Genomic DNA, 12,060 nt, shown 5'->3' on the forward strand with positions numbered 1-12,060 from the left:
AGTGGAGGCAACTGGCTGCATGACCAAAAAGGTAAGGCTGCAACCCCATTACATCACTGTGTCCGTCTGTGTCCGGGGAGTTTCCAGCGGGGGCTTGAGTCGAAGCCTAAACACTGGGCTCAAATAGAGTAATTGCATCCACTACTGGGCTCGGCATCAACGCCACAACAAATGTCACTGATTATCATGTAACTGTGATCTGGGAATTATAGCCGGTAGTACAGGAGGCTCGTCATTGTCTGACCGCACAAGCCTCGGCTAGAGGGCCTACTGGGACAGAAACCCGCTCCTCATCTTAGCTCAGAACCAATCTGACCGGGCAAAAGTGACTCTGGGGCCTGCGGGCAAATGGCATGGCATACTGATTCATAAGGCTACCAATTCATCTTGTTGACCACAAATATAGTGCGCAGATCTTTGGAACATGGAGAAAACACTTCAGTGGCCTGAGCACCCTGGGGTGGGGTGGGGTTGGGGTGCTCGTGCACATCAGATTTTTGGCTCTACAGTTCACAGGGCCAAGGGGAAAATGCTGAGGCCGAATGATGCTGATGCCGTTCTGACGACGACGATAATGATCGCTTGAATGCTCCGTGCAATTTGCCGACCGTTTGCGGAACACGGTTTGAGTTTCCTCTCCCATCTGTTTCGAATCTCAAATGGAAAATGGCAGTGGAAGTAACGAGATTGAGATCAATTCGACTGAGTCAGCTTTAATTCAATATCCACTGTCCTTACAGCGTTAAGGCTTTGGACGTGCTTCCCTCCCCCTTAAATTCGGAGGCTTCCTGATGCTCCATTCACTTCCCCCCCCCCCCCCCCCCCTCCCTTTTGGCAGATGTTCACATGGATCTTATGAAAAACCAGACCCATTCTTTGGTCGGGCAGATCTGAACAGGACAAAAAAAAAGAGTGGGATCTTCAGAGATAATTATGCTCTTTGTCAAATCTGTTATAAAACAAGCATGGGTGCCTACAGGCAGTGGTCTGAGTCATCGCATATCACAGTACACAAGGGTGAAATTAGTAAGTACATGCTACAAGCACACGACAGACAATAGCTCTCTCTTTTGCTCTTACCACACATACACACACACACACACATACACAAACACACATGCTCAAGCTCTCTCTTTCTGTCTCTCTCTCTCATTCTCTCTCTATCTCTCTCTCTCACACACACACACAAACAAACAAACATAATCAGACACACATAGTCTAACACAAGCATGGCCGAATGTAGCATTCATTAGGAATAAGTGGGCATGGCATGTTTGTCCTCATCCTCGTGCCATTCGAGATTGGCAGAGTATCTTCCCGGACCGAACATGACGTTTGTGGCTTTGGGATGTTCTCTCTCGATTTGTTCACGTTGATTCACTTTGCTCGGTCTTGATTTAACACAGAGAGAGAAAGACAGAGAGAGAGAAAGAGAAAGAGAGACAGAGAGAGAGAAGGCCGCTTCCAAGCCAGGGTGTGCATGAAACCCCTTTAACTTTGGAAAACAATGGCATGTCATGAGCACTCACAGTTGGAGGTAGACCTCGTGCAGACAGAACAGGGGAGCTGTGGTGAGGAGCCGCGAGGTTTGGGCCAATCTCACACCGAGGGGCTGAAACAGGACAAGCCAAAGTGGGACTGATGGCCTGGACCAGACCTAATCTGTGTGTGTGTGTGTGTGTGTGTGTGTGTGTGTGTGAGAGAGAGAGAGAGAGAGAGAGAGAGTGTGCGTGTGTGTGTGTCTGTATGTGTGTGTGTGTGTGTGTGTGTGTGTGTGTCTGTGTGTCTCTCTCTGTGTGTGCGTGTGTGTGTGTGTGTGTGGTGTGTGTGTGTGTGTGTGTGTGTGTGTGTGTGTGTGTGTGTGTGTGTGTGTGTATGAGAGAGAGAGTGTGTCCATGTATGTGTGTGTGTGTGTGTGTATGCCTGGAAGTAAGAGAGAGAAATAAAAAGTGTGTATTTGTGTATGTGTATGCATTGTGAGTGCATGTGTGTTCCACAATGTGTGTGTGTGTGTGTGTGTCTGTGTCACAATATGTGTGTAGCTGTGTGTGTGTGTGTGTGTGTGTGTGTGTGTGTGTGTGTGTGTGTGTGTGTGTGTGTGTGTGTGTGTCTATTGTGTCTCTGTGCGTGTGTGCATGTCTGTGTATGTGTAGTATGTGTGTGTATGTGTGTGTGTGTCACAGTATGTGTGTAACTGTGTGTGTGTGTGTGTGTGTGTGTGTGTGTGTGTGTGTGTATCTGTGCATTCGTGCGTGTGTGTGGGTTCCTGTGTCTGTGCATGTGTCCATGCACACGCGAGAGACGGTGCACACAAAAGTCCACTTTTGATAACACTAGCCCCCCCCCACACACACACACACACACACACACCCACACACACACACACACACACACACACACCTCAGCCTCCTCTACATCTCCCCGACACCCTGGTCAGCTCAATAACATTTCTGACATTGTTTGTGTTATCTCCAAGCTGCTGTGGAGAGCAAGAGCGAGTTTATTCTGGAACGCGCCACGCTAAGATTCTTGGCATCCGCGTAGCCGAGCGGCCCGAGGGGATGGCGGCCGTGCCCGCTTTTCAGCAGAAGCGGAGGGATTAGTTTGGGCTATTTCAGGCCGATGGGCACTGTCTTCACAGTCCTGTAGGTAGTCTGGAAGCGGGGCGTTTATTTTTAAGCCCACCGCCAGGTGCCAAAGCTTCATGAGGTTTGGCATTTTTTGGTGTGTGTGTGTGTGTGTGTGTGTGTGAGTGAGTATGTATAAGTGTGTATGTGATTCTTTGGAGTTGGATGTCACATAACACCATATCACATCTACACCCCCACGAAGACACTCTTGCCCTCTTGACCAGAAAGGACTACAGTACGCAGACCCTGTCGAGGGCCAGGATCCAGGATCAGCCTCCCCATTTTCACTGGCTTGCCTATCCAGCACTGATCAAGATCCTACAGACCTATACACCCTCCCGTTCACTACAATCATCTACAGCTGGATTACTGATATTACCAGACATCAGGCTCACCACCACAATGTGAGCAAAGGCCTTCTCCTACACTTCACCCAAACTGTGGAACTCTTGACTCCATCTCATCTCACAATTTAAAACTGCTCTTGAAACCCACCTTTTCAAGCTATCCTATAGACTTTAATGTGCCCTTTTATTACTACAATGATTTGTATTTTGTGAGTTGATGTTTTTACTGTTTTACTCTGTAAGGTGACCTTGGGTGCTTTGAAAGGGTGCTGGTAATCAAATTAAATTATTATTATTATAAATTATTATTGTTATTTAAGGATTGCAGCCGGAACTCAGTGATTCACAACTAACCCACACTACATATAGCCGACCATGGCTACAAGGGCTTACTAATAGCCAAAAGGAGCAAGCAGGCCAACCAAGTCAGTTAAACCTGCCATAACTGACCCACTTTATGTATAAATAACTTTGCACCACAAGGCTACAGGTTAAGCTTGTCAGCAGCAGCAGTAGCAGCAGCATCCAGATAGCATTTCACTCATAACTCACCAGAGTCACTACTATTATCAATCAACACCTGACACTAACTGTCGTAAGTGGATAACTATGTTTGTCAGCCTCCTAACCCCCCCCACCCCACCCCACACACTAACACACACACACACACACACCCCTCAACCCCCTACCCCTTCTGTCCACAGCTACTGAATGGCAGGAAGTGAAGGTCTTTCCTCCACAGCCTTGGCCACAGTTCCAACCAGCAGGACCGGCGGGCCAGCAGGGGTTCCTTTGGCTGTGCCCTGCGAGCCCCATCCTCTGCATGCTCTGTGACAGATTTACAGGACGAAGGGGTCAAAGTCCAAAAGTCCACCTTAATCATTCTTGTGAAAGAGGTGGGTGATCTAGGAAACTCCAGTTGCAAAATATCAACAGAGGATTTTTTTTTTTTTTTTACAGAGCGTCCTGACAGAGCACGGGGGTCTGTGGAAGTGTATACAACAGAGGGTTTCAGGGAAATTAATACTGTGCAAAAGGTGGAGAGGGCACATTGCAGGGGGAAAAGAGGAGGTTCAAAGAGGAGCCCGACAGTGTGTGTGTGTGTGTGTGTGCGTGTGGGAGGAAGAGAGAAATCTTTGGAAGAGACAGGTTTGATGATGTCAATTTTTCTCATTATCCACATCAGACAAAACAACTACTAGCCATTCTTTACTGGGTTCTTTTTCATTAGTTAAAAGCTATTTGGTTAACAGGTTAGTAGTTTTGTACTGCACATTGCTGCACATTACAGTTTAAGATTTTAAACTTTAATTATTACTAAAAGTTGGCCTACAACAGTACATGCTAAATGTATTTAATTTTATTAAGATGGATGCTGTGTGTGTGTGTGTGTGTGTGTGTGTGTGTGCGTGCGTGCGTGTGTGTGTGTGTGTGTTCAAATCATTTAACAACAGTGGTTGCCAGGACAACATGTATTTACAGTAATAAAGCCAAGGTACACCCTGTGTTTACTAATAGTGTTTTCAGTGAACATGCCATTGTGGTGCCTTAACATGCGCTGTTGTACGGCAAGGCCACTCAACAAGCTTTGTCACTTACTTTGTTCTCGATGTTCCACCGTAGGCTCCGTGTCCACTTTGCGTCCACAACGTCCGTGCCCTTTCACGAGCTGCTCCAGAGGCAATTCAGAATCTGGCTGAGGGTAACAGCGGAAGCCGCTAGCACATCTCGGGGTGTACACGCCGCAAAACTCGTCTTCCTGGCGGGCGCACACCGGACAGCAACCGCATCCAGGCTCCCGCACAATCTCTACGCAAGTCTCCGTGAGCTCCGGACATGCCGCCTGACGCTCGGCGGTGCAGCTTGGGCAGCGGAAGACCATCTCACCAAGTGCCGCTCCTGGGAGTGCCACGAGCGCCAGAACCAGGCTGCAAACCACGTACGATAACATAATGGTAAGCAAAGTATTGGTCAGTCCACGTCCGAGCTGGAAGTTCAGGTAAGAGACGACTGTGCATGCGAACAGGTGAAGCTTCGGCACTAGGTTCTGCACGGTCCTATCAGCGGTCCTGTTCCACTGACATCACAAGAGATGCCAGTCGCACGCTGTAGCTTACTGTAGCATGCTCACTGCTCAGGGGCAGCAGTTCACACGTATCAGCTCTAGGGACAGGTTAGAAACCTGCTCTTTATCACAGGATCACATTGTAAACATGGTTGTGTAAATTCAATCGACGACTTTGGCAAGTAGGCCACAGCAGTTCCGCAGTTCAGTCAAGTGTGAAATGAAATAAAATTTGCGCTGATGTTATATGCAACATGAGCAGGGGATCCATAGTTTATTCTAAATGAAGTGCGTATTGTCGTTTTTTCTTTCTTTTTGTTCTGATAAATTGTTCTGATCGTCCAAATGCATTTGTGAAGAAAACCACAACTTGTGTAACAGTTTGGCAGTTTTATCAGAAGTATTTAGATTTTACTGTGTTGTATTATATAGGCCTACTACAGTAGGCCTAGGCTAAATGTAGGCTAATTTAGGCTATATAACGCCAAACGGATTTGAAATAGGCTGTGTTAATATGTAGGCCTAGCAGCACGTGTTCTCCTTGGGCTTTGAACCAGGGTTATGTTATAGGCTAATAGGCTACGTCATATGCCTATATGTCTGGCCACAGATATTAATAAGGTATAAATTGATATTTTACCTTGAAACTATTATGGGATTACACATAATTGTTGTAGGCACACGAAATTTAAAAAAAAAACTATAAGCAACAAAATAAACTACATTTAGGCCTATGTAATGAGCTAGCCTACCTGTCACAGACACCTACTGGAGTGAGCTGCTTATTAACACTCTGAAAGGCCTTAACTACAACCAACGTTTTTCTCCTTCAGTCCTGTTGACTACTGACTCAGTGCTGAGGTGTCGCGAGCTCGCCACTCACACAGGCTCCCATTAACCCGCCTGGGGCACAGGCCACACTCCGTTGCCCCGGAGACTAATCGTTGTTTATTTAAGTCTCCCAAAATAGCCCCCGAGACCTTTCTCGCCCGCATCGGGGTCTGTCATGCAAGATATAAATGAGGATTATTTTGTTTTTGTGGGTGCGCTTGATTGCGCGGCATTTTACGTATTTGCACTTGGCTCGGGTCTCCCGTCGTTCACCTTGAGGCGGCGATTGGATGGAGAAAGGGCACTTTTGACGCAGGCCCTCCCGGGCATGGCCGAGACGTGGAGATGAAGCAGGCATGTTTGTGCAGGACCTCACGTGTCGCTCTTTAAAAAAAGCAGCCGCCGTGGATGGGACCATGGCCTATAAGCCCGTGCCTGTATACCCGAGTTTGCTCAGTGTCTGCAGCCCTAGAGGGTGATGGTCTGCAAGCTGCCCGCAATATCTCCTCATGGGGTCTGGAGTTGCCCTTCCCATCAAGGACACAACGGTGTGCAAATAAACTAGATAAATTGCATCTTAATTAAGACCCAAGCCACAGACAGGGCTCCTCTATCTGTAGAATACCCATGTGGATGCCACCAGTTATGCTTTAGGTCTGTTATGTAAGTTTTGCCTCTTGCAGTCTGTTTACCAACTGAAATGCATCAGTATTCCTGTTGAAAATGTTTTCTTTTGTGATGTGTTAAAAGATAATGTGCACATGTCATGTATGCAGCAATTTGTCACTTTTTGAAGTAGTGCTATGTTTTTTTATAGACCCTTTCAACAATAAAAACAAAAACAATGCTTGAACATTCTATTTGGGCCCCAATCTACTTCCTCTGCATTAAGATAACATATGGAATGTTAAAACGGAAGCCTTGTGGGGCCAACTATGATGCTGATAATGGAACTCTCTTGAAAGGGTCTATACCCAGTTCTGGTATCACCTTCACAATTCATTGCCATGTGGTTATGTGAAGGGCATGAAACATTCCTGTTGGTGCTGATGGCTGTTCAAGCAACACCAAATAACTTTCCCTCTGTCGCAAGCACGCTATTTGTTTATCCAGCACCGGCTTTGCAAATAACGATGTCCACAGACAAGGTAGAATATTTTGCATGACTTATAAAAGTACAATGTATTGCGACATCAGAAGCAAGTCAAATTTGTAGTTTCTTATGTCTCATTCCATCGAACTACAGATCCGCTACCCGATCTGGCAAACTTACATAGTGCGGTTATAGCCGATAGAGGGCCGCGAAGCGAATGCAGAAGTGCCATTCACCTTGTTATGAGTTGATGAACCACTGAAACGATTTTGGAAACATTATTTTAAGGTACAAAAAACTCTTTGGTGTTGCTTTCAGGCTATGTGCTCGATAGTTCTGAGGCTCAATACTGACCAGCTGCAAAAATGTAAGAAAAGCTTTTTCAGCACATCATCAACCATACTGCCAAAAGGAACTAGGGAGCAAGCTTGCGACGAGTATTTGCATGTTTTTTTTTTTTGCATGGTAAAATAACTACCTATTGCTCCTTTAAGATAGCTAAACCTATGATATATTTCAAAAGGGTTTAAATTTGTAATCAAATAGCACTTTTTTGAGTTTGGTGTTCCTTGAACATAAAGACTATATTAAACTGCATACTTCTTGAGTTGTTTCAAAATCTATTTGTTTTGAAGTGTTAAAGTGTTTTGAAAAACTATGAACCTTATTTACTTTTCAGCTTTTCTACAAGCTCAATTGCATTCTCTCTATGTAAGGTGGTTGACATGCTGCAATTGTGGAGCAGGGTTCATCTGTGCGTGCACAACGCTCCTTTTGTTTTGCATCGAGTATAAACGACATTGCTGCAGTTGCCACGGTGAAAACAAAACCTGGAAAAGCCATTCCTGAGAACTTTCCTGGGATACCACTACGCCGAACGCCAGTAGGGGACGTGACTAGTTCTGACCTGGTCACCCGGAGCTGAAAATATCAAATGATTGTTTTTCCAACTGAGTTTTATTTTCTTCTCAGGTTCTTTAGATCAGCTGTGTTTTGGAGGGGCTTGCCTGGCTGCCTTTGCAACAAAGTTGTCCGACGTGGCAGCAGGCCAAAAGGGAAAGAAGCCCTGCTGGCAATCGGGACAAGTTTGCTCCACAGTTTTGAGGGATTGAACTGTTCAATTTTTTATGCCTGTCCAGTGTCCACAGCTCTTTTAATTATAATGGCCAGGTCCAAAGGAGACAGACTTATTAAATGTGGCTTTTTGGTTTCCACAACAAAGCTCAACGCTGGCTCAGTGAAATCCAGCACTTAAACAATACTCAGGCCATCACTAAAACGCCATGAATGTCAAAAGGTTAAACATCCCCTCAAAGTAATTTTATAGAACAGTTCAGTGTTTTATAGAACTATTAGAGACACAGCATTCCATCATATATAAATATTACTGCATGTCTTCACAGTGTTATTATTTCTCAATGCTTTCCCAATGGAACCTGAAGTGAAATTGTGGCTCCGGATTGGAGTCTTTGCTCTGTTTTCTGCCTAACTTCTCAAACCTGCCCTCCACCGCTATTAAAGCAGCACAACATACTGTATACATTCCCCTTTTCAGCAATTTTCAATAAAATAGATATTAATTTAGCATTAAGGGCTACCCAATTCCTCTAAAATCGACGAAAAGAGTCCAGCTCCTCGCCACAACAATAATGTTGCATTGTGCAATACTAGGCATTTTAGCTGTACATCAGCAATGTAAGAGACTCTTTATTGTAAATCAGTGTGGCTTCAAAATGAGTTTGAAGCTGTTATTTTGAGGTAAAATAATTAAGACATGAGGGCCCGACTGCGAGGTTCAAAGTCATCTTTTTTATCCCACTTTGGGAATTATTTTACAGGCAAGACAACATGAAGTACGACATCAACATACAAAAACACAAAGCTAGAGGGAATGGGAGGTTGTTGCCAAATACAAAAGGATCTCGCATGTACAAATGTGCTATTTACTGGCAAATGAAACATTCCTGAATGTTCTCAGGTAATGTGCTAAAGTGCAAATTACCAAAATACAAAAGTTTATCCTGCCATGAAGCATCTCTCTAAATAGCACTACGGATGAAAGGGACTCTAAGGCTCTATCTCCCACAGACACAAACTCTGAAACGCCAACCTGGGGGCAATAACTCAGACTCCCTCAGGAGTGGATGGTCCTGGCAATCCAATACAGCTTTTGCCCTAAGGACCTGCCTGTTATAATAATGCAAAAGCTTTGCATGATTCCCTGTAGAGATCTGCTGCCTGTGTTGACTACCAATTCTTGTTGGAAACATTTTGGTTTCCAAATCATGCCATAATAATACAGAGTATTAAAACAGATTCAGTAGCATAACCATAAAAAATGATCTCAGCAGAGACATTAAAAGAGACTCCCTCAAGCAGGGATTCTCCGTGATGAGCCTACAAATCACCCATCAGTGCCAGAATCCCTCCAAACACATCTTCTGAACTGCTTTGTAACCCAAAACACGGCTTTCCATTCACTGGCACTTCTGTCTGACTGACTAGAATTATAATTTAGTAATTATAGTTAATAAGAGTAATTATAGTTTCAACAGCTCTCCTGGCTTACTGCAACTTCATTGTTGTTCCTCAATTGTAAGTCACTTGGGATAATCAAACAAAAGACTAAAACAGTTTCATAACTTCTGTAATAATGAGATCATCTCAAAAGTGCCCCCCCCCCCCCCCTCCCACCAGCCCAAAAAAGGGGGTTCTCCCTTACTTCCCTGCAAATCACCAGGGTCTGACAAACCTGGCTAAGTTAAGTCGTAACTATAAACCTCCTAAAAGAAGAACCTTTGGCTTTGTTTTTCAACGTGAGTGAAGCCATAGTGCTCCTCTATTGGGAAGTTTAGCACCTCTTCGTGGTTAAATTATTCAGGATTTTCACTAAACCATATACACTTGAACAGTCCTAGTTTAAGGACTGCCAATCCTTCCCAACAGCTACCCCCAAACATGGCTCTCTGCTCGCTGTGGCATTTTTGTCTGACTGATTAGAATTTTTGTGTTTATAGTAACATCCCTTGAGCTCACTTACTTTGGCCTCGATTTGAGTTACTTTGGATAAATATGTCTTTGGACCCTAATTTGCAAAGTTAAGTCTATCTAAAGCAAATTTTATAACTAGGCCAAATAAACTTTAATGTAACTCTATACAAGACTTTGAAACGCAAACATTGATGAGCCAGTTTGCTTAATAGTGCGCAATAGCTACAGTGTAAGCCTATACTGTAGTTCATACAAGAACTTTGTTTGTTTGCAGACTTTGCACTTTGCCCACCCGTTAAATTAGGTTAGTTTCCAGAAGAGACAATTGACTTCAGTACAGGCTTTATTTTATTTTTATGCAGGTACACTTTGTGCCCTGGTTCTTTTTTTATAATGAAGATGTGATAACAAAAAAAATGTACAAAACAAACTTCTTATTTAAATAAATGTGCATGCCATCTCTTCTGGCTCTTTAGTTTTTTGTGTTTATTTAGTTAAACTTGTCTGATTGCCTAACATGTAAAGGTCTGGAAAGGTCAGCTTGTATCTTCATGGCTAATACATTCTAAACGCCTTCATTGCAAAGAGTCTCTCTCTCTCTCTCTCTCTCTCTCTCTCTCTCTCTCTCTCTGTGTGCGTGTGTGCTTGTGTGCACAGACACATGTGTGTGTGTGTGTGTGTGTGTGTGTGTGTGTGTGAGAGAGAGAGAGAGAGAGAGAGAGAGAGAGAGAAATCTGACATATTCAGATATTGATGGTCTGGAGGATGTTGTGACAGGGTAACTGTTTAGGTTGGAGTTCTGCCTCCAAGTATTGCATTTCCAATCACACCCAGTCAATAGTGCAATAATGAAGGTGGTCTGGCTCCATCTGTTGGTTGCAAGCGCAATATTTCACCAGTTAGGTGTATCATAGTTACCATTTATTCTTCTAGATTGATATAAAAATGATAGGAGACTGCACTGCATATTTATACTTTATATACTGCATATTACTACTTTATATATGTAAATTAAGCCAACTCATTATCCAACTAGAGTGATTAGAAGAGTTACAGTAGATGTATTTTTTGGGGGGCCAGCCGTGGCTTACGGGTAGGGCTTCAGACTTGTAAACGGAGGGTTGCCGGCTCGAATCCCCACCAGTAGGAACAGCCTGAGCAAGGCACCTAACCCCTCACTGCTCCCTGATTGCCGCCGTAGCAGGCATTAGTGTGTGCTTCACCTCACTGTGTCAAGTATACTGGGTGTTCACTGTGTGCTGAGTGTGTTTCACTAATTCACAGATTGGGATAAATGCAGAGACCAAATTTCCCTCACAGGATCAAAAGAGTATACTTATACTTTTATAATCCAATTAATGGTAAATATCATCACCACTCCAAAAGAGTTTTATATCTACCTAATCTAGTCTAAATTATCTGACATTAGATTGAGACTGAAATAAAAGTTGTAGTTCACAGAATGAACACTAGAGCTGAAGTCCATATAGTGTCATTAGTTATTTGGAGCATCACGGCCACCGTAGGGGTGAGACGATTGTCACATGATAGCAGGCGGGTTCATGTCAACAATGTTTCGAAAAAGTCGACAGGATGGATTTTCTTAATGCTAGATAATTTTTCACCTACTTGTAGGTAGGCAGCTGTTTGTTCCTGCAAATGTCCCTCTGTCTGTCATCTAAGGTAGGCTATGCTAATGTTATTGCGAGACAAAGACGATTACAGTGCTAAATAGTAACCGTGATGGTGTTAACATTAGCCTAGACTAGACTAGACTGAGTTGTCCAATGTGACAGCACGATTTGAAATGCAATGATTGCACACTGGATTCTATAGGAAATACTTCCTTATTTTCGGGGTTTTGGTTGCTAAGTGTATTTGAGCAATTCAAGGAAATGAAACCCGAAGCCTTGTAGGCTATTCCTACTTCCTTGTGAGGTTGACATGCATTTCAATATTTACCACTGTGTACTGACACTGAACTGTAAGAGCAGGTGGTTGGCCAATAGAAATGAGTTTGTAGGTTGAATAGGATATAATTTTCATTAGACAATGTTGTTGAGTAAACATGAATTGAATTGTATAATGAATGTCCATATCAAC

General features: G+C 43.8%; 2 protein-coding genes and 1 long non-coding RNA gene across 4 annotated transcripts in view; 2 read left to right on the forward strand and 1 right to left on the reverse strand.

Moving 5' to 3' along the window:
• The window catches only part of igfbp2a (insulin-like growth factor binding protein 2a), an 18,211-nt gene extending 13,283 nt beyond the window's left edge, over window positions 1-4,928 (reverse strand). Inside the window, exon 1 of the mRNA XM_042079785.1 lies at window positions 4,577-4,928. Coding sequence (XP_041935719.1) covers window positions 4,577-4,928 — 352 coding nt within the window. The remainder of the gene's footprint in view (window positions 1-4,576) is intronic.
• LOC121698059 lies at window positions 3,978-6,731 on the forward strand. Of its 2 annotated transcripts, none has more exons than XR_006026685.1 (2): window positions 3,978-4,126; window positions 4,601-6,731. It is a non-coding gene; the product is annotated as an uncharacterized LOC121698059 (long non-coding RNA). The 2 variants fall into 2 exon arrangements; XR_006026686.1 differs by having other exon boundaries at window positions 4,112-4,230.
• Window positions 6,732-11,487: 4,756 nt separating this feature from the next.
• Window positions 11,488-12,060, forward strand: part of LOC121698054 (serine/threonine kinase 11 interacting protein) — a 39,333-nt gene continuing 38,760 nt past the window's right edge. Inside the window, exon 1 of the mRNA XM_042079781.1 lies at window positions 11,488-11,640. The gene's annotated coding sequence lies outside the window, so the exon portion shown is untranslated. The remainder of the gene's footprint in view (window positions 11,641-12,060) is intronic.

This window comes from Alosa sapidissima, chromosome 23 (assembly GCF_018492685.1).
Source record: "Alosa sapidissima isolate fAloSap1 chromosome 23, fAloSap1.pri, whole genome shotgun sequence".
NCBI classification, from domain to species: Eukaryota; Metazoa; Chordata; class Actinopteri; order Clupeiformes; family Clupeidae; genus Alosa; species Alosa sapidissima.